General features: G+C 40.3%; 3 protein-coding genes across 5 annotated transcripts in view; 2 read left to right on the forward strand and 1 right to left on the reverse strand.

Moving 5' to 3' along the window:
• Positions 1-401: 401 nt before the first annotated feature.
• On the forward strand, positions 402-4630 carry aldh9a1a.1 (aldehyde dehydrogenase 9 family, member A1a, tandem duplicate 1). The gene is made up of 12 exons (XM_018670061.2): positions 402-556; positions 763-921; positions 1039-1184; positions 1454-1583; positions 1682-1816; positions 1942-2138; positions 2499-2639; positions 2736-2924; positions 3150-3237; positions 3364-3505; positions 3797-3909; positions 4057-4630. The coding sequence occupies exons 2-12, from the start codon at positions 780-782 to the stop codon at positions 4149-4151; spliced, it is 1518 nt and encodes a 505-aa protein (XP_018525577.1). The 5' UTR covers positions 402-556; positions 763-779; the 3' UTR covers positions 4152-4630.
• Positions 4631-5155: 525 nt separating this feature from the next.
• Positions 5156-8059, forward strand: med8 (mediator complex subunit 8). Of its 2 annotated transcripts, none has more exons than XM_018669958.2 (7): positions 5156-5307; positions 5637-5758; positions 6399-6543; positions 6629-6769; positions 6908-6995; positions 7083-7343; positions 7637-8059. In XM_018669958.2, the coding sequence occupies exons 1-7, from the start codon at positions 5302-5304 to the stop codon at positions 7705-7707; spliced, it is 834 nt and encodes a 277-aa protein (XP_018525474.1). In that variant the 5' UTR covers positions 5156-5301; the 3' UTR covers positions 7708-8059. The 2 variants fall into 2 exon arrangements, with proteins under 2 accessions (XP_018525474.1, XP_018525475.1); XM_018669959.2 differs by having other exon boundaries at positions 5157-5307; positions 7083-7322.
• Positions 8060-14451: 6392 nt separating this feature from the next.
• The window catches only part of LOC108878920 (pre-B-cell leukemia transcription factor 1), a 57884-nt gene continuing 50313 nt past the window's right edge, over positions 14452-22022 (reverse strand). The window contains exons 7-9 of one of the 2 annotated variants that reach the window (XM_018669960.2): positions 21075-21187; positions 19960-20049; positions 14452-17664 (exon numbers count right to left, since the gene is read on the reverse strand). In XM_018669960.2, coding sequence (XP_018525476.1) covers positions 17572-17664; positions 19960-20049; positions 21075-21187 — 296 coding nt within the window. In that variant the 3' untranslated portion in view covers positions 14452-17571. The remainder of the gene's footprint in view (positions 17665-19959; positions 20050-21074; positions 21188-22022) is intronic. The other variant, XM_018669962.2, reaches the window with a different exon arrangement.

The following is a 22022-nucleotide window of genomic DNA, read 5'->3' on the forward strand; positions in this document are numbered from 1 at the left end:
AACCAGAAACCAGTTTCTGTTTCATAAGTTACATATTATTTTAACAACAACAACTCAGTTTGTAGGAAAAGAGCACAGCTTCTCCAACAGATGATTCCATTAAAGATAAATCTTTCTCTCTGTTTTGACATCAGGAGAAATGATACCTCTCATGGCAGAACTGAATGAACAGTCGTTGCATGCAGTGTGAACAGAAAAGCTGATTCTCTGCAGACTGCTGAATGGCACGCCCCATACTGAGGTTATGCAGGTCAAAGTCCTGAATGGGAGAAGCGATTTGGAAAATGTAGATAATAAATGGTTGAGTGAACATTTGTACCACGTGTTTTTATACGTATAATCCACTTAATGCCTCTGATAAGAATGCTAAATACGTTTTTAAAAGAAAAAAACACGTGGAAACAACAGGAGGAAAACAACAGAACTGGGTTGCATTCAGGAGCTTCAGGTCATGTAGTGTGAAGGGGGGAGTGTCCTGCACTAAGGGGCGTGAAATGTTCGTTATACACGACCTGGCGTCTGGGATTCACGCTGTTAGTCTGCACAGACAGAAACGGTAAGTCTGCCACAGTTTGTCTCTGTAAGCCAATGTATTTAAAATTATGTCTGTGCCGCTTTTCCTCGGGGTAGTTTAGCTAAGCGCCAGCACGAACTCGCCAGTTAGCTAACGGTTAGAACGTGCGGTTATGTAATTCGCTTGTTCTGCATGTTATTCTGAAAAGTATCACGGCAACTTTGCCCTAATTCCCTTTGTTTTTGCAGATCCTCTCCCTCCGAAAATGGCCCAGTCAATTCTCGACAGTATGCCCGGAGCCTCGACAGGAACCGTGGTCGTCACAGATCCACTGAATTTCTGGGGGGGCAAACGAGTCAAACCCAGGGAGGAGAAAAACGCAGAGCCCGTGTTTGAACCTGCGACTGGTAGATACAGCTAAATTATTTCTGCTTAGCTAGTAAATGTTGTTGCGTAATTGAAGCCCTCCCTTTCCTCCTCTGTGGTGGAGAGTTATGTAAGCTGTTGATATATTGTGTCTGTAGGTCGTGTCTTGTGTCAGATGATACCCTGCGGGGCTGAGGAAGTGGATGAGGCCATAAAGAGCGCCCACACTGCCTACCTCAAATGGAGCAAGATGGCAGGCATGGAGAGGGCTCGGGTGATGCTAGAGGCCGCCCGTATCATCAGGGTGAGACGGTCAAAATGTTGTCATTGTGTATTACTTTCATGTTGTGCAACATGAATTGGAGCTGAGAGTTGCAGGTCTGCAATAAGACACTAGTTAATCATTAAAAGCATAAACTTGCCCCTGCCCTCCACTGCTGGCCTACATTTGCACTAAAGAGACCCTAAGTGTATCTGTGTCACCTCTTTAATATCATAGCTGTCATTACATAAGGAATACACATGTATCACATTTTTTTCTTTTACACGTTCCTGCCATTCCAATTAAAATAGGAAAGAAGGGAGAAGATTGCAAAGCTGGAAGTGATCAACAATGGCAAGTCCATCACTGAAGCACTGGTGGATATTGACATTGCCTGGCAGTGCATTGAATACTATGCTGGCCTGGCTGGTACGCTTTCAGGTGAGTGCACCAACACTAACAAAGCCACCCCACCCCACCCCCACTCACTTGAAAATGTAATATGTATTAATGTCAGGTCGTGTTTTCATTCTCTGCAGGCCAGCACATCCAGCTTCCTGGGGGAACATTTGCTTACACCAGGAGGGAGCCCCTCGGTGTGTGTGTGGGAATCGGTGCATGGAACTACCCTTTCCAGATTGCATCATGGAAGTCTGCTCCTGCTCTGGCATGTGGTCAGTTTGTGTATTCCACAGCATTACCCAGTTTGACATCATTCCTTCTGTTTCTTGTGTTCCTCAAACATTAACAGCTAAGTCGACTGTAACCTGCAGTGTTACATTTTGGGTTGTGTTGTTAGGTAATGCCATGGTATTTAAGCCCTCACCAATGACTCCTGTGACGGCCGTCATTCTGGCTGAGATCTACAAAGAGGCAGGGGTACCTGATGGACTCTTTTGTGTGGTACAAGGTGGAGCAGAGACTGGCACTTTGCTCTGCCACCACCCGATGGTCGCCAAAGTCTCCTTCACTGGCAGTGTGCCAACTGGCAAAAAGGTACAGAAAAAGTTATTTTAACATAACGTTGAAAATTGAATCAGACTGCCATAACTGCACAGTATCCACCATCCAAACTGAAGTTCACTTAAATGGCCCTTCTATTTAAAGGACCATACTGGTGTGTGCGCATATGTTAACCCATTTACCTCAAATTATTTTCAGATTGCATCAACAGAGACTGTTTGAAAAGCTTGACGTCGTCTTCGATTTTTAGAATTGTGGTTCAGATAGACATATTGGTCTTTATTCATTTCAGTTTAGTATGGAAATTGCCTTGGAGAGACTTGAAACTTGCTTTGTGTAGGCAGTCCATCACAGTGAACATCATATCTGCTTTTCATTATTCCTTGCCCTCAGGTCATGGAAATGTCTTCAAAGGGGGTGAAGCAGGTGACTCTGGAACTTGGAGGGAAATCTCCCCTTATTATTTTCAAAGACTGTGAGCTGGAGAATGCAGTGAAGGGAGCACTCATGGCGAACTTCCTGACACAGGGACAGGTGAGACCATTGAATCATGTGTGTGCTGCATCATGTCCATTTCGACCTATAGTTTTTACCAGCTCTTACAGAATCAAATTTCTGTCTGAAATCTAGGTTTGCTGCAATGGGACCAGAGTATATGTGCAAAGAGAGATCATGCCCCAGTTCCTGGAGGAGGTGGTAAAGAGGACCAAGGCCATCCCCGTGGGTGATCCTCTGCTGGATGGCACCCGAATGGGAGCACTGATCAGCAAGCCACAGTTGGAGAAAGTTCTGGGATTTGTCAGTCAGGCCAAGAAAGAGGTGTGATAATAATAATAATAATAATTGATCTTTAGATTAGAAGAACCTTTAATGATCCCTGTGGGAAAAGGAAGCAGTCGCAGCGAGGCATTTATCTGAGAGTTAATCAGCTGTGGTAGTGGCTCCAATGCTTTCACTTACCACAAAGCATTATTAAATAGTTTCTTTTAACCTGTACTAATTTTGGTTTTCATTAATATTTGGCTAATGTTTCTGTTCTTCCAGGGTGGCAGAGTGCTTTGTGGAGGAGAGCCTTTTGTCCCTAGTGACCCCAAGCTAAAAGGGGGCTACTTCATGTCACCCTGTGTACTTGGCAAGTCTCTGATTTTCTTGCAACACTATTCTGTGCCCAGTGCTAGTGAGGTTATAGTATCACATCTGCATATTTTGTGCTCCAATATGCACCAAACATTACATCCAGTACCTTCTCCTATTACAGACAACTGCAGAGATGACATGACCTGCGTGAAGGAGGAGATTTTTGGCCCAGTCATGTCTGTCATGCCTTTTGACACAGAGGAGGAGGTAATCCGGAGGGCCAACAACACTACCTTTGGACTGGCCTCTGGAGTCTTCACCAGGTCAGCAGAGGACATACAGACCACTTGAATTTGTGATTGTTCAGCAGTTTGTCACAACCTCTGATACACAGCCCTTACACAATTTGCTCTTAAAGATAATGAGGTTATTGCATTATTCTGTTGGCTTCAGGCCTGAGTTTCCACAGAGCATTTCCAAGAAGAATTCATTGGTCAATAATAGTCTCCATGGATGGAAGGGGATATGAAGCAACATTTTAACTGCCTGATCAGTTTACATGCATAATATTGACTCATTTCTGATTAAAGTATGTCCTTTTCCTTTGCCTGCAGGGACATCTCTAGAGCCCATCGTGTGGCTGAGAACCTGGAGGCAGGAACCTGTTTTATCAACAACTACAACATCAGCCCTGTGGAAGTGCCATTTGGTGGATACAAGATGTCAGGTATGATGTTTTAAAGGTAAAATGGTTAGAGTGAACACTTTTGTCGATTTTATTGCAGCGAGAGGCCTGAATTGTGTTTACTGAGTGACAGCATAGTGAATAAATAAAAGGGAGAGTGCTCACATGATCTCTACTGTGCTTTACCAGGCTTTGGGAGAGAGAATGGCCAGGTGACAATCGAGTACTACTCCCAGCTGAAGACTGTGGTTGTGGAAATGGGAGACGTCGAGAGCCTCTTCTAAACTCCTCTCACCAACTTTAGATTACATTACCAGAACTGTGACTAAAACTCTAAACCTCTCCCTTGAGTCTTGTTATGTGCACTAGATATGACCAGTTATAGGGAGTACTCCCTTAGCACTTCCTCTGCCTGCATTACTCCTACATTCTTAGAAAGGAATGTCAGTATGAAACAAACATGTAAGAACTGAAGAAACTGACCATTTTTACTTCTTACCTATTCACCTGTTCAGCATTTTTTTTACTCAATGAGTGAGCATTGACCAAGTATACTGTTTAAAAAGAACACATGCTGCTGTGTATGTACAAGTAGAACCAAGAGCCTTAATTAGAAATTCTGTGTGCAGTAAATTGTGAATCACTATTACTTGAAAATAGCTGGCTAGCACATTTGGTGTCAGATTTTATACTGAATGACAAACTTGGACACAATATTTGATAACTACCCCCTTTGTATCAAAATAAAATATTTTGATGAGAAGTCTCTGTTCCTGGTTCCTTTTTGTTTATGACTAACAGTCAGAGAATGGTAGGGAACATGAGTTGATTATTACTGCTACATATTAGTGCAAAGGACTATGATATTCACATTTTAACACATACCCAGTAAGTCTACTACAAAAAATATCAACACTATATTTGACATTATCAATGCATTACCACCCCATATTGAAATGTTAAACTGTAACTGATGTTTGGTGTAGATGTACTTCACTGATCAGCCACAATATTAAAACCAGTCAGCAGTTTGGACATAACAGCTCTCATGCATTTGCAAGATAAGCAAATGCAGAAATTGTGTTCACACTAAACATTTATTTTGGCATAAACATTTGTGTTCTTGAAATGAAAGTACATGTTAATCATCAATTGTTAGGCACTCATGCATCTTTGACCTTGTATTTCTGTAAGCTCTCACTGCTCTTAGCAAAAGATTAATGCACATATTATGCGAGATTTGATTTGTTAGATATGTTCAAGCTATTGTTTTTAGGTGCATTTTTCAATTCCGTGTACATGTCAGCGTGATAGTGTTCATAGAGGACTGTTCTTTACTATGCAACTATGTGCTTTTAATTTGAAAAGCGTGAACCGGAAGTTTTTGACAGCTCTTTGGTCATTTGTATTATATCGTTAGCTTCTAGTTCAACAATGCAGGTAATGCTATTTTAATGTCAGTGTTTTGCAAATGGCAATATGTTATTTTATGAAGATAGCAACTGATATATTTTTGTACCGATGTACAGTGCCTCTGGTCTACTCATGTATGTAACACTGGCAGTAGCTAGCTCGCTAAATTAGGTAGCGTTTGCTAGCGTTTAGCTAGGTCAACATAACAATGAAGCCATGAAGTTATTATAAAGTTAAATTAACGTCACTGTGGATGACTTGTGATTCCCACAGAGCATCGTTATGTTTTGTGTGCAGTGTGAAGTTGATGTATTTGGGTCTGAGACTGAGCTCTTCTGTGTTTTTCTCTTCCAAAGCAAAGAGAAGAGAAGCAGCTGGAGGCATCGGTGGAGTCTCTTATCTCTCGGGTGGCTCACGTCAAAAACGCTCTTCACAGTTTCATATATAAGTTGGAAAATGAATACGAGCGATTAACATGGTAAGTAATGCGTTTTACTAACGGGTAATAGATTTCTTGTTGTACATAAAGGGAGCTTAAAGGGAAAATCCACTTTAAATTCAAATTTATAATAGTTACTACTGACATAGTCTAATAAGTAACCACGAGACATGTGCACTTTAATGAATGAGTAAGTGTTTAGGCTTTGGGCACCAGGGTGTAAGTCTAAAATGTCTTAAGACCTAAGTCACAGTGTCAAAAAAGATATTATGGCATTTGTCTGTGGATGACATCAATTTTTAAAAATCTAATCTAATCTTAAATTTTCAAGTCAAGGCTGTTTTACATCAACAATGTCTGACTATTCTGCAGATCTGTTATATGTAAAATCATTATTATGGCATTGATCGGAAAGAGGAAATGTAATAGTATGTTCTAAACAGTCCACCCTTTTCAGAGATTCTTGTCTACTTAACAGTCTAATTGCTTCAAAAATTATGTTACCATTTACTTGATAGCATGTTTTACTTTAAAGTAAACAAATGAATGTATTTAAAAATGTGACACGTATTGTTCTATCATCTTTTGTCATCAAAACTGTGTAATTTAAGTGTTTTAAGTGATTTTCTTTGTGGAGTTTTTTCTCTCAGATGTCGTGATGTGTGTTTGTGCCATTCAGGCCGTCTGTGTTGGACAACTTTGCTCTGCTGTCTGGTCAGCTGAACACTATCAATAAACTGCTCAAGAACGAGAAGACACCATCATTTCGTAACCAGGTTATAATACCTCTGCTTCTGTCTCCAGACAGAGATGAAGATTTAGCAGTGAGTATGTCAAATGCCGAAATCTGGTGATGTGTCCGCTTACTTGAGGCCTGTTCGTTCATCGCTGCTGCTTGTTCTCCATCAGAAACTCACAGAGCAGCGTGTCCCGGTGTTCAGCCATGAGATTGTACCAGACTACTTGCGGACCAAGCCTGATCCAGAGGTGGAGGAGCAGGAGAAACAGCTGAGTGCAGAGGCAGCACGAATTGGCCCTGAGGTGGCACAGGTCAGTTAGTTATTGCACCATTTTAGTCAGAATATGGATTGAGTTTTTTGATGCGGTCTTATTCATGATAAAATATTTTGGAATGTTATTGTCTCTGCTGTGTAAACTCCAACCCCCTGGCAATATTATTCCCAACAGAAACAAATCCAGACGTTGAATAAGTTGTGTTCCAATCTACTGGAGAAGCTGAACAATCCTCGTGAAGACAGAGATGCAGAAAGTGCAAGTATGTTTCACCTTAACTGTATTGGTCCTTTGTCTTAAATTGCTGATGAACATATGATGACGTTTCTGATTTTTTTTTTTTTCCTAGCAATGAGACAGAACAAATCGTCTTTCAACCCCGCCGACACTAACGCGCTGGTTGGAGCGGTTGCATTTGGAAAGGGGCTCTCCAAGTGCAGGCCTCCAGGTCCAGTTGCCCCTGGACACCCAGGACAGGGGCCCATGATGAGTGGAGGCCCAACCTTACAGCAAGTCACCATTGGTGGTGGTTCAGGTCAGCAAGCAGGTATGGGCGGACCTGTAGCCCCACAGCAGCAAGGACAGCCAGGTAGGAGACCTGGAGAGCTGGGTTGGTATTTCATATGACTACCTCAAGTTTTATTTTGCACTGCATTATACAGCAGCATGTGTACACTCATACTGTAGCATCCAGAGCAAAGGAACATATATGATTATGATATGATAACACCACTTGGACCTGTACAACTCTTTTACATTTACATTTCAGTCACTTACAGTAACTTGAGCTTTTTGCTGTTAGTACACAACTTCTGTGGCTGATTTCTTTCTTTTGACCTACACACTTTGAAATGGTGTGTATTTTCGTGTGTTTGATGATCTCTCCTTGTTTGTCTTTCTCAGGAAAAATGCCAAGCAGCATCAAGACAAACATCAAATCTGCATCTGGTTCAATGCATCCCTACAACCGATGACCTCCCTCCTTCTCATTTCTTTTAACTGCCTTTGTTACATTGTAGACTCTCCTATACCAGTGAATATTTGCTGTGCATACATGTGACCTTTGTATACGGTTATTTTCAGAAGAAGTTGTTCCCCTCCTCTCTCTAAAGCTGTATCTGTGACGTACAGTATGCTCTGAGAAATGTCTCAAACACAAAAACATTGCTATTTGTGACTGCCATGGAACATACTTCATACCCCTGTGACTCTGAGCTACAGTGTTTGAGTCACTAGATGGCAGTATATCATCATGTTGAATTACAACAGCTTGTATTTGGAACCCTAATGTTGACACTTTCTCAATAAAAGATGTGTTTGAAAAGACTCCCTGGTTGTGTAATGACTACATTTAAATACACATTTCAATGACGTAAGTATGAAATAAGATAATGTTTGTCCACATACATGAATAAAGTTATCATTCTGCAAATATTCAGAATAATTTTGACTTTTGTAATCCTAAAGAATTTAACTGTTAGAGTAGTTTGCCAGGTGTACCAGTCATCCTCTTACAATAACATGGTGTAATCATAGGTCTGTGTTGTCAAAGTTGCAGCCTTTTTGTAACTGAACATCACCAGTATCTTACAGCACTTACATATATTGAACAGTACCCATCAAATGACCATCCCAGCATTTCAGACATGCACCATGATCTGATGTTTGTTCAGTATTTCTCACAGTCTCTCCCTCTCCTGCCTCTCTTTGCACATTTTGCTGCGGTACCAAAGGTGAGAATAATGAGGGTGGACATTGCTCTGTGTGGCCTGATAATGTCAAAGTGTTTAAGGGGGGAAATGAGGGAGTATCAGTGCTGACGTGTGAGAGGGGCCTCTCTCCACGCCGGCTCTCTCTGTCCACTCCAATCCCTGTCCTGCTGCACAGCACAGTGACCGTGCTGCTGTCACAGCGTGCGGGCCCATGGCTGACCTACATACACCCTCTGTCCCCAAACAGGCAGACGTCTCGCTGTGTCAGCCACCATGGTCAGACGCTCTGCTGAGACAGCTCAAAGCTGCACAAGGTCACACTTGTGTCCACAGATGAGGTCTAAATTATAAACAAAGACCTAACAGGCAACATCCTGCAAACCTCACAAAACACAGAGGGTACTGAGGTCTCATCCAAACTATCACCCAAAGTTAAGGGAATATGCAATTTTTGCTCAGTTGAAACAAATAACTGTATTAGTGGCACATTACTGGTACGTTAGAGCACAGTAGAATTAAGAAATTCTGTTTGTTTTTTCCCCTGCTTTATAGGCTGCACTGACCCTTGGTTAAGTTAAGCAAATCACAAGTGACTTTTTCTATGATGATTTTTCATGGTGTTGTGATGAATTTCAAAAGACTGAGCAGCAATGTCACTGAAATGTAACTTTGACAGAAATTCAAGCAGAGATGATTCTCACTTTGATTGGTTTTAAGCAGAATTCAAGTATCTCAAACTTTCACAGTGTATTGAAAGGATTTGGAACTATGTGGCTGCATAGGTAGGAAAACATATGCCCAAAAATATGTATATGTTATATAATTTGGAAAATGGTCAGTGATTTTTTTTGCCTAGTTAAGTGTAGACCCTCTGATGATGTACTGATTTTATTACACTTCTTTTACTAGATGGGTGCACTGACATTTAATTTATATTTTGTATATGGGAGTGAAGATCCCATACGTAACATCATCTTTTGCAAAAATTATAATAGAGATTTTTTAAAACTATCATTGAGATAATTAAAAACAAAATCTCAGTTGTAATTATGTTAGATCTTAATTGTGTCTTGGGTTCTGCTGTCTGTACTGGAGGTAGAGTTTACAACACTTTATTATATTCTATACTGAAAAGATGGAACAATATCAGTTTAGGAATGAAGTTCATTTGGCCTCCTAAACCACAATATACATACAGATTGTAAACCATGAGTTTGAGCACAACCAAAAATGTTAATAAATATACGTTTAAATCGATTCTGTGTTGTTGTGCCATGTTCCAGTCAACTAGTCCCTTAGACTAGAAAGATGTTAGCTAGCTAATGAATACAATGATTTTCTGAACAGCCAGTCTGTTAAAAACTGTAGAGCAGAGTAGATGCAGGGCAGTAATTTAAATCACATTTCCTGGGGAGGCACATATAGTAATGTCACACTATCACGGCCCTAACACAGCTGTCACAGTAGCATCTGAACCTCCTCACAGTTGTGTGTCCTCTGTTTTATGCAATTAGAATATTAATTGACTCCTCATTGTTGCACTGGCATGTTGCATATATATCTGAATACCATCCATTTATGCTGCCCCACAAAATTTTAATATGAAACAGTAAATGTTGTTACATATTTAGTCAAAAATAAACTGAGCCAAGATTTGGACTTTTTGACATCTCACCCTATCACTGGAATTATTATACCACAGTATAAAAAACACAACACAAAACTCTACAGCAACCAGAATACAGAGGTAAAACTAACCTGTAGATACATTTAGCCACAAAAAAGATGTTTCTTATGGGATGATGATGCTAAGACACTGACATGACATTAACAAATATGTAACACAAAAAACATTCAAATGAAATAGTCAAAGCAAAATCACAATATTCAATTTGAAATATCCTGAGTGCCGAGGTCAAAAAGAGCATTAAGTGCAGCAAAAAGTGAATAACTGCGCTCCTAATAGTCACAGCGAGTTGGTGAGATAGTAGTAGTTTAATAATTTATCCACTTTTTCTTGCTATCTGGAATTTTAAAAAAAAGAAAGAAAAATGATGCTCAAATATCTAAGTGAAAATCTTAATGGGGAGAAGAAAAAAACCCAGATAAACTGGTGCTGCTAAAAACAAACTATGATAATCAGCATAAAAAAAGTACAACTTCACAGCCTTTTTCCAAACTTCACAGTTTGTGTAGTTACTCCTCTTTGTCTCTGTGCAACACCTCCAATCACACAGACCATGAGGAGTCAGCAGCGTTTCACTGCTGAGAGGCACAAACCCTGCTACAAGCCCACTGTGTAAAAAAAAAAAATCTCAAACCACTTCCTGTTTGGAATCCTAATGCGAATATTAATTTGATTTCATAAATCAAGGTTGTGTGAGAGATAGAGAGAGGTGGTATAGTTACATTCGGTGCATTCAGCCAGTCTCACTGTACATAGTGGATACTGGGGGAAACTCAATATGACAGCTGCCTCCTAAATTACAATATACAATATACAGCAGGGTACACAGAGCAGGGGTAACTGGGCACTTCTTACCGGACATAAATCCATCCTGACAACATAATCAGCATTGCTATCTTTTGAAAAGACAGGATTTCCCTCTAAAGTGACACACAGCAGTGACCAGATATGTCAAACGACTTCATGTCCAGAAATGCAGCGAAAACATTTAAAAAGACGAAAACACAGACACAAACCCAAAACAAATTAGCTCACAGCTGCGTGAGAATCGACATGAATGATCCCACTTTTGTTGTCGGATGTGAGTGCAATAATTATTGCAACAGCACTGTATCCAAATGTCCTTGATCATCAGTGCAAAATATTTTTTTTGTTTCATTTTTGATTCATGTTTTGCAGAGATAACTTTCTCATTTCTTTAATAAGAGCATCTCCTGGCACAGTTTTAAAGGTTTTTTCTCTTATAATTGAAAAACATGATAAGGTCCATATCTTGCTCATTATGGAAGCTTTAGGCAAATATAAAGAAACACTTTACAGCCTTAAACTCCCACACCCCAAATGTGAAAATATACTGCAGCTTCTAATTCAAATGTTCCACAGTTGAAATAACTTGAAAGGCTAAGATGACGCACACTGATCTGTGAAATCTTTTCCAAATGTCTTCTTTATGAAAGTTGGGATCAGAGGAATTCATTAAAGATCTGTGGGTGGCATAGGCAATACGAAACTGAAGCTTTCCAGCAGCAAGTCTGTGCCAAACTGAACTGTTTCCAAATCTGAAATCTGCAACACTGACTGGAACACACCCACAGACCACTAATTACTTGACCTTATTCCTGCGGAACCTTTTTGTCTGTGGAGTTAGACTTATTTTTTGTGATTCACATAAGATCCATGAGTGGAGAGGAAGACTTGTTTCATCATATTAATGGAGAAGGCTTCTTTGAGACAAAGCCCCTGCATTATGTTGTGCCCTCAGACCTCAGACCTTGTATCATCTGCTTCAGTAGCCCTTCCCTCAGGCACATGTGTATAACCTCTTTGTGTGTGTGTGTGTGTGTGTGTGTGTGTGTGTGTGTGTGTGTTTGTATGAGTGTGTATCATGCTGGCAGGCGTTGATGTAACTGATGCACATTATGCGTTGTGAATAAGGCCAGTCTTTTTATGAGCCTTGTTATTGTCATTGATATAATGTGAGCCCCTGAGCCCTACAGTATGTGCCACATGCATTGTGGACTGGTTGAGGTTGATTGATATGAAACTCCAGTGATGAGAAGGCTCAGTTGTAATAATCCAGTGAGGATCAGGACAAGGGGACATATACATGTGCTTTTGTGTCCTTGACATCCTGCACTCCTGTACTTTGATGATGAGAGGTCTGATTTTTTGTGTCTGCTTTTTTTGGTCAAAACTGAATCTTTACCACTTTGCAAAATACCAATAAAGAATAGTACAAACCTAAAATAAGTAAAAAATAAGATAAAAATCTAATGTTTCAGATGCCTCTTAGTTTTGAAAAAGAAATGATGACGTTCTCTCTCATGATCTGAGTTAGAAAGTGTTGCTTTTGTTTATTTGTTGTGTCGTACAGAAACATGTGCTGCACTAGGACCAGACTGACCCACTAGGGGGCACTAAATAATCACCAAGGTTATCACAATTCATCCTGAAGGGAACATGAATGTCTGTACCAGACATCACAGCAGTCAGTGCTATAGTTGTTGAGACATTTCACCCCAAACCACAAATGTGAACCTCATGGTGGTACTAAAGGAAAAGTCAGGGAGGCTCATCCTCTGGGGACGGTGACCTTTTTTTGTTTTGTTTTGTTTTGTTTTGTTTTGTTTTCTTGTTTGTTTGTTTTGTTTTATTCAAGTGAACCAGTCCTAACAGCGTGAGCCAGAGGCTAGCTGGTGAATAACACCAGGACTCTGAAACTGGAGCAGCTACATAGAATTCAGCCTGTGCTTTTCCTACTGTGACTTTTCAAAACGTCTTCTGTATTTTTTCATGTGGGTGAAATGAGTAAAGCTGCTTCATTCTCACCTCTAAGATGAATGAGGTGACATGTGCAAGCAGCAAATATTTTATCAGAGGTTTTTAATTTGAAGACTTAGCTCTCTCAAAGACATTCCTGAATATTAATTTTACTGTTATCATATTCCAGTCAGCCTCGATTGGTTGAAAAGTTCAAGACTTTTAAGTGACTGTACTCCAGCATGATACAGGTGCTAATTACATGCTGAAACATTATCATAAAAAAGCTCCTCATGCATCGGTTATGTGCGCCCTCAACTTCTAAAAAATCCCTCACTATCCAACCAAATTTAGCCCAGTTTTAACCTAGATACTGAGGCACCTTTTGACATGCGAATCAATGCTTGCACTTCTTGTAGTAGATCAAAATATTAACACCTGCCAGCTGACTCTTATTCAAAGAAAAAATACGGCAGGTGGATTTTAGGGTGAATGAGTCTTAAGAAAATGTCAGGAAAAGATAATATTGTGATTTTCTCAGACAGGATTTCATTAGTTCCGTTCGGTGTTTGTTGATGGATAATAGACTTGAAAAACTCCTGATTCTGCTTCTGATTGGACTTGCATCTTTTCAGCATGTAAAATGGATAATGATCAGTGTAGTCCTCTTAAAAACCTACATAGCATTTGTCATGGTGTACCATGTTATCCAGCCTGTTTGTTAAAGGAATCAGAAATTCAAAAGAACGTACACTGATTTTACTTAGAATGGGATTTACACCTTTTCACCATGTAATGACTTAATCAGCTTCACAATGCCTTTTGGTTTGCAGGAGTGCATGAATAAATTATACACGTCCAGCACTTCTTGCCTTTCATTCCTTGAACAGTGGCTAAAAGAAGCCCTTTGAAGGAAACAAGGAGGCTTCTCCATGTAATTACATTTGATCATGTTTGCATATGTCACTCCCACAGTCTCTGTCACGCTCTCTGATTTTGGATGCTCCTGGGAACCTCTTCCTAATCCACAAGTTAATGTTTCAGCCTCTTCCTCCCTTTTTTTTTCCAGTGGAGGGATGAATTGGAGGAGCAGAATCAGACATCCTGTCTGGTTTATCTGGAGGAGAGAGATAAGTGTGGATTCCGCCTCTGTCAGGGAACGCACATTAACCATGCCTTGGAGGGAGCGCTGGGTGTGGGGAAGGGTGGGGGTGGGGGACAGAGGAGGCATCTGTCTGCTGGGAGCGCACAGCTTTCACTCACTTCAAAAACTGTGAAAATGTCCCCTTCACACCTTCGGCAGCTCGGCCCCAGCTCCGGCGCTGTGTTAGCGGTGATAGAATGCCTGCGTGCCATAGCATAGTTGGAAGTGAGATGTGCAATGTTATCCAGAGGTGTTGGACTGACAAGGCTACAACGTGCAAACTTGTATCCTACAGTGACTCCTGACCCTGACCCTGTTAGAAAAGTCTGCAGGAGAAACCGCACACACACAAATTTGTGGTGGAAATGTAAAAATTGGCACACAAAACTTGACGTAAAGAATGACAAAGCTGCAATTTATGCAACAAAAGAAACTATTTATTTGGGATACGCATTGCCAGTACAAATGAAGAGACCATAAAACCTACACCTTTCAGCTATTTTTCTCCACAGAAAACAGGTTTTGAATTGGAATTAAAAAGACAATAGTTTTCCATTTGATATCTTTTTACATACGCAGAGATCTTAAAAGTTAAAACCTCAAGAAAAAGGCTCCACGATTTCACTCTGAAATCCTTATAAAAAAGAAGCTAACATTCAAAACACTGCAGTACGTTATTTTATTGAAGAACAAAAAGACATGCAACAAATAAAACATTTTATGTTTTACAAATTGTTCATTTTTCTTTTCATGTCTCTCTTCCTTTTATATTCAAAAACTAAAAAGCATCATTACATGAAGCTTCGATAATATTTGACAGGCAATGTGAAAAGTAGAGTTAAACCTTTTTTTTTTAAGGGGTGCAAAAACAATCCTTGTGTTTGCCTTGCATGGCCAATGCTGTCAATTCACTCCAATGACTTCAGAAGACAGGACTGAGGCAGGGTCTGTGTATCACTTCAATGGTGCTCGGCCCTCCACTGTAATACTGAGCAGGTGGGTTGAGGAGGAGTCGCTCTGAATGATCCAAATGAGTTTGTTTGGTGTCATCACACTGTGGCTGACATCCACACTGTAGCTCCCAAACATCCATGATTTCATACATGTGTAATAAATACAAACACACTGACGGCTGCTTAAAAAAAACTCCTGTTTTGTGACTGGTTGGGGGGATCTCGGGACTGAATTTTGATTACTGTAAGGGTTCAGTTAAGCTAAAAACAATGCCAGAGGGCAATGTTAACACTAACTTTTCACGTCACCTTCATTTGGACAGTAGCTATCTTGGGGGCAGGCTCATGTCGATGATCTAAGGACTTCATCTCAGATCCAACAGGAACTCCCATCAGGCTGCCATAAAATGGCTCCTGTCCAAATTTGAAGATGTAAAGAAGAGTAAAGGTGCATATCTACATACTGTATATAGAGCATTCTTGAGCTAATTCACATATAATGGTAGCATAAAAAAGAAACATAGTCCTGTAGCAAAGTAAAATAATATGAAAACAAAAACCAAAAATGATGAGTTATTCACAAAATGGAGACATAAAAATATATCCAAACATCATCTGGATTTGTGTGCCATCAGGGTATTTTTTCCATTTAATTTATATAAACACTAATGTATTCCAACTGCATTTTTTGGCTTTGAATACAGAGTACTAGAGCATTATGAGCTGCTCACTAGTACCATAGATAATAAAATCCTATGAAAAGAGGAAAAAGAAAATGTTGATAAAGCTGATCCCAATGTAAGAGGATAAAAATTCTGCCTTTTTTTTGGTATCAAAGTATGTAAATGCTGATATCTCATGAGGACTACTGTAATCATGTATACATGTTAGACCACATACTATACTGTACATACAACAAAAGTCACAAATCTAATTTCACATTTTGGATTGGTTTGTGTTGATGGTTGTGGTGTTTTTAGTGTTGTTTTAAAACAAAGAAAAAAAAAAAAAGAAAGTGTTGTTCTACTTCAAATATTCTCTCTAATGTTACCAGAGAACAGGTGTTACAGGGTGAGTAACCTCAGGTTCTTCAGCTCCTGAGCGCATACGGCCTTATATTTGTGACTTGGTTCTGAGTGTGCGATGGGACATTCTGAGCACAGAAAGACTTTTTGCTTTGCATGCATGTACATTTCTAGAAAAATTCTTATCGTGGAGAATAATTTATTTTGAGCAAATTAAAAAATCTATTCTGTGGTAAAAATTTGTCATTGCATTGTCAGGATTAAGACACAAATGTAATTCCATAAATGAGATGTGTGTGATTAGTTAGAGAAAAATGATGTGTTGTTGGCGTGTTAAATCCTAATGACATGATACCTTCAAATCAGATTTAAAGTTTTTGTTTTGGATTTGGTTACCAGCAGTATTTGGCTGTATTGATCTCACTGATACACACTGACAATGTCTGATAATGCACTGTATCTACACTCCTGTTTCTTCCATATATGACTACTATAGTTCTAGCTTAAAATTTCCTCTGTATTGTTTTCTCTTCGACATTTACAAGTGTTACCCTTTGAGTTTGATCATTAGGTGTTATTGTGCTTTAATACATATTGACGTGCCATAATTGTTGCTAATGCTGTCATCAATTTAGTGTTTCAGCTCAATTTTTCTTTGAATATTGTTGATGCAGCCAATGTGCATGACAGAACTACAACTCTCTTTGTAAGTCACACTCAATTTGTTAATTGCTTGCGTAAAAATTGTGAATTCTTTGCGTGTCTGTGCTGCATATGAGCAGAAAACCTACTACTCTGGCAATAAAATATAAAATGCCTTATATGTCACTGTCTGTTGTAGAAGTTCTGAATACAAACAATATAAATCGAGGCTGAGTACTTGGATATTACCTGACTAATATTACTGAACTAACATATTAATACCTCACAAAGTATGGCATGAAAAAATGTAAGGACATGACATAAAAACATGTGATGTAAATTATCAAAATTCACCTCCAGGGTTGAACTTTGGCACTATAGATGAACAAAAAAAATCTGTGAGTACAAATAAGACAGAGGTGTAATGACAGGGCATGTGGTATGGTGTACAGTAATTCCAATAATTATAAAAATTCATAAAACCGAAGCATTTGAAATGTTGTTTGCTCTGTTGTTATTTCGAATAGAGGTAGTGTGAAAGCATTTCAATTTACAAGACGTGGGGCAATATGCTGCTAACCGTGCCTACTGTGTGAATATATAATGTAAGAGAAATACAATGAGGCAACATGGACATCAAGTGGAAACTGTACAAACTGTGAGTGTGGATATGAGTCCCCTACGCAGGCTGTTAATGGTGCGCCGGTGGTCCAAAGTAGGAAAAGTGAAATTTTTTTGTCCGTAATGGTGAAAACATCATCCCGGACCCCAAAATGTGTCCCGCAGTGTGACTACATACGGTACGTCACGTTCAGTCCCAGTGGGGTCAGGGGTTAAGTTCTGGGAGATATGGCCGGGTGTGCTGTGGTGGAGGAAGGAGGGAATCAGAGGACAGATGAGTGACGGGGTAGAGGATCAGTTGGAGGTGTCAGAGTGAACGCTTCCAGGTCCTTCTGTGGGTGAAGTCACTGATGAGGGGGTCGGAGCATCCTGCCAGCCACCGTTTGCCTGAGAGAAAGAAATATAGAGAAACAGGAAGAGGGGGTTAGACTGCTGCTTACATATTCATTACTTAATGCAGCTGGGTCAAAGACAGTGAGGTACAATGAATGGAAGTCCTGAGGGCAAGGTATATTTGTATGTGTATGACTGCAGCATGGAATGCTGGGATACAGTTGCACACAGGCTTAAGCCAAATAGCCCCCTATAGAATTGGAGGAAAAACTAACCTAGCTGAAATTACAGCTATTATTTCAGAATAAGACTGACATAAAAGAAATAAAATTGTGTTTTCAACCAAGGAGAAATAGAGTGAATTACAGTGCGTACCCCATCATACACTGCACACTCAAATTCATTTAATGAACAACATACACACAAGAAAAGGCAAATTGTACAAGATTTTGTCTGTCACTGTCATTTAAAATAATACGAATAATATGTAAATTGTATGAAAAGACCTCTGAAACAAAACAAGTCCAATCAATGTCACATGCACTAATTATGACCCTGACAGCTGGAATTAACATACAACAAGAGCTATGGAGGGCCGCTCCACTACCAGTGACAGGCCTGTTAAAGAGCATTTAGGTTATTAATAGTAAATTTAAAGCCATCAGAAAAACTGGGAATGGTCCTCGACAGCCTTTCATTTCAAAGCCTGTTATTTAAGGCAGCAGACAGTAGACTGTAATCAAAAGTGGAGAGGTCAGATTGTAGAATGTCTGACTTTGGTGACGCTGTCTGTTTCAGGATTGTAATTACGGCTGTAATCATCCACAGCATGCATTATGTATCTGCTCAGTCACTATCCAGTCTTTTTTTAAATTGAGATAAGTTGTTTTTCTTCAGCTCTCTCATTTGCTCCACTCTTCATTCATAAAATCTGTTTTTGGATGTCTGAAAATTGTTTTCCAGTGTGCATGTGTTGTGTTGTAAGAGACTTAAAAATGCCAATACATCTGCTTTTATAATATATTTTTTTAGTTAAAACATAGAACATATAACTCTAACCTCTGAGCCCTAAGCTTTGCGACCTAAAATAGGCAAGGTTGACAAATCCAGATGAAATATAGTGTACACTACACAAGATCAACAACAAAAAAATACCACCACTTACAAAAATATTTTATCAAACAAAACTGCAGTACACGTATTGTAGTAAAAAAGACAAGTGAGGAAGCAACAATTCCAAACTTACTAGCCTTAGCCACATAAATCACAGCAAACAGCCAGGCAGACAGATATCGTGCTCTTACATTATGCATTGCAGGGCTTTTTTTTTTTTATAGGGTATAAAGTGAATAACACAGCATATTGTGGCAGTGTAAGATGTGGTAGAGCAAGCAGGCGTCCAAGGAGAACCGTATCTGTGAGGTCAAAGGACTGAGACAGAACAGGGCCTGAATACGTTAGCGGCCTCTCCGGGTTAGCACAGCTGGCTGAGGGAGGCGCTCGGAGCAGCTAGAAAGCCTATTTGAATACACATACATGTTTTTATACGGGAGACATTTCATCTGATTATCATATGGTCACTGAGGCACGACGACGACAGCGGAGGAACCCAGCCGCGGCTGTGACCGTCCTCGTCCTCTCGGCGCGGCTCGCTGTCAGGGCCATTAGTGTGGCACGAACATGATCTGAGCAATGCGCTTGGATTGCTGTCCCAAGTCCACACTCTGCTCTCCTTGTGTCTGTCTTATCGATTTTCCCCTTTACGACACGGCTTGTCGCTGTGAATTTCCCTACTGTTTGCAGCCGCCAGCTAGCACCCCCCAAAACACACACACACACACACACACACACACATACATTTCCGTACCTGAACTCTGCAGCAAAATAAGACAAACATGTGAAAAACATACCCCTATGGCACACGAGGAGTTGTTTCCAGCGGCGTGAGGTTTTATTTTTAGCGGGACAGCAGCGCTGTCTCCTGGGAGGCTTGAATGGGAGCTTCTGGCTACAGGGCTGCTAATCACGGGTCAGGTGGTCAGAGGGACCTAAAGCCCAGTGCACGAGGTGTCACCTGTTTGTGCAGTTTGCTCACGGCTGACCATACGTGGCTCCAGGTGCTACGCCAGACCTGATTGTACATGACAGGCTCAGACGGTGGCTCTGCATGTGCGTGGCCAGCCCCATGCCTGCATACGCTGGACAGTGTGCTGCCCGTGGCGCAAGCGATACAGAACCAATCAACTAGGTGACCATGGAGCAGAGACAAGTCCGACTAAGTGGCATTCTGAGCCCCATGGCTTTAAAATAATTGGTAGGCAGAGAACGAAGAAAAAAAAGAATCCTTACATTGATGCCCTGCGGACTGTACATCTGGTTGGCTGTGAGTCCTTCACTGTATCCGCCTGTCTGACTGATAACATGGCGAAGGGTATCCACCTGAAACATTCAGAAACAACAAACAAAGCAAGGTCAGAGTCAACACAAAAGATGCACAAGAGAAAAGAGAGAGGGATGACAAGACAACAAGAGAGACAACAAGAGCACATTTCTGCAAATACAGTATATCCTTGGAGAGGACAAGGTCCAATCAAACAAAAAGGAAATTTAGGATAAAAAAGTTCCACCTTTTGCTGGTTGGCATAAAAAAAACTGACAAATATTTTGCCCTTGAGAGTGTGAAGAAGCTCTGTAGAGGGGCCAGTACAAGCCTGGGTAGTCCTTTTTCACAACAGACATTTTGACTTGTCAATGAAGAGAAAGCACAGGTGTAATTAATAACAACGATTGGTTTGTTCTATCTAGGTCCAGATAAACTAGTGGATTTCAGACCTCAGGGGTGGTTCCCCTTCAAGGGATGTAGAAGTACTGCAATGGAAGTGTGCAATCTGGCAACATGGGAGAGCTTTTGTGCTAGCAGGGCTAGCAATATATAGATTAGAAAGACAATTTCAAACAGAAAAATGAAATGTTAAGTAATTCACTCATCAAGCAAACCTGTTAACCAAAGCCACGATCAAGAAAACATGATTCTGTGTTCATGCCATGCTGGCAGAATTAAAAAAAAGAAAAGAAAAAAAAAAGAAAGAGAAACAGGAAAAGAGTGGAAGAGTTCACACAAGATAGTTACCACCATTACTAGCCTTGAAGTCCATATTCTACATTAGCCCTACTAATGTTTGCTAACAAGTAAAATCATACAGTGGATTTGTAGCCATTTTGTCACTGTGGTTTGTTCTACCAAGCTAATGCTAATATAGCGTAGCTGTCAGAATATTCTGATATTTTAGAATTTTTTCCCACTTGGGGCTCATAATTGCTGTTTAAACAATATAACATGTCATTGGTCTAATTACTTTTATTAGTTACACCTGTGTGTGACAAAAAGTTAGTCATGAAAAAGGTCTGTTGGAAAGGTAGAAGGCCTGTCCCTGTAGTATCTGCTGTTCTGCTCAGGGCCCTACCTGTGACTGCACGTTGGCTCCCACCTGAGCCCCCTGGTACGAGTCCCCATTGAGAGACTGCACGCTCATGAACAAGTCCCCGGAGTTTGACATGTTAAAAGAGCCAGCAGAACCTGAAAGGAGAGAGGGAGCAGTCGAATCACAGAGAGACAGAGAGCAAGCAAGGAGAGCAAGTCAGCCCGTCCAGGCAGCAGCCCGGAGGAGCACCATGCAGTTAGGAGCAGCCAGACAGGCGCTGGTAGATCAGAGGAACGGAGCTAAGATGAAACTAACAGACACAAGAGGACAGAAAAGCTGCAGCTGTAACCCGACATAGAGGTGTTTGTGTCGAGTGTGACTTTTTACCAGCAAGCATACAGGTAAGCAAGTAGGTTGTATATTAGTGATTTATTAGTGATATATTAGTGAATAAATTGAAAACCCAAAAAAAGGAATAGAAAAAGCAGTCCAGCATCATGAGAAATGCACCTGCTAGCTGTCTTGTCCACAGTCAAAAACAGTTTCACGTCAGCCTCTAGTACAGAGTAGGCTTGGGATGTTTTTAGCCTAACGTTAGCTTATTACTGGAAGCAGTGGGGAGTTATTAGCCTAGCTGCCTTGACGATATCAGGATATAGCATACAGTAAAACAAACAGTTTTAGAGTGGCTTGAGGGTGCATTTTTTTACTTTTTACAGAGACAAGCTAGCTGCTTCTCCTGCTTATAGCAAAGATCCCCAGTTTTATTTGACTCAAAGTAAGTAAGAAATTTTCTCATTTCTCAAAATACTGGATAGTAGCTTTAAAAGATAAGTCTGGGAATATCCTATATCTATTCTTTATCAAAATGTAATGACGGTAATGACGGAACATCTATGGTGTGGCTCAGTGAAGTGTTTTTAAAAGTTGTTGGACAACAATGGAGATAAATCAAGTTTTTATACTTGGTGTTTGATTGTTGGTTTTGTC

The sequence above is a fragment of the Lates calcarifer genome, linkage group LG17 (assembly GCF_001640805.2).
Source record: "Lates calcarifer isolate ASB-BC8 linkage group LG17, TLL_Latcal_v3, whole genome shotgun sequence".
In the NCBI taxonomy this organism is placed as follows: Eukaryota; Metazoa; Chordata; class Actinopteri; family Centropomidae; genus Lates; species Lates calcarifer.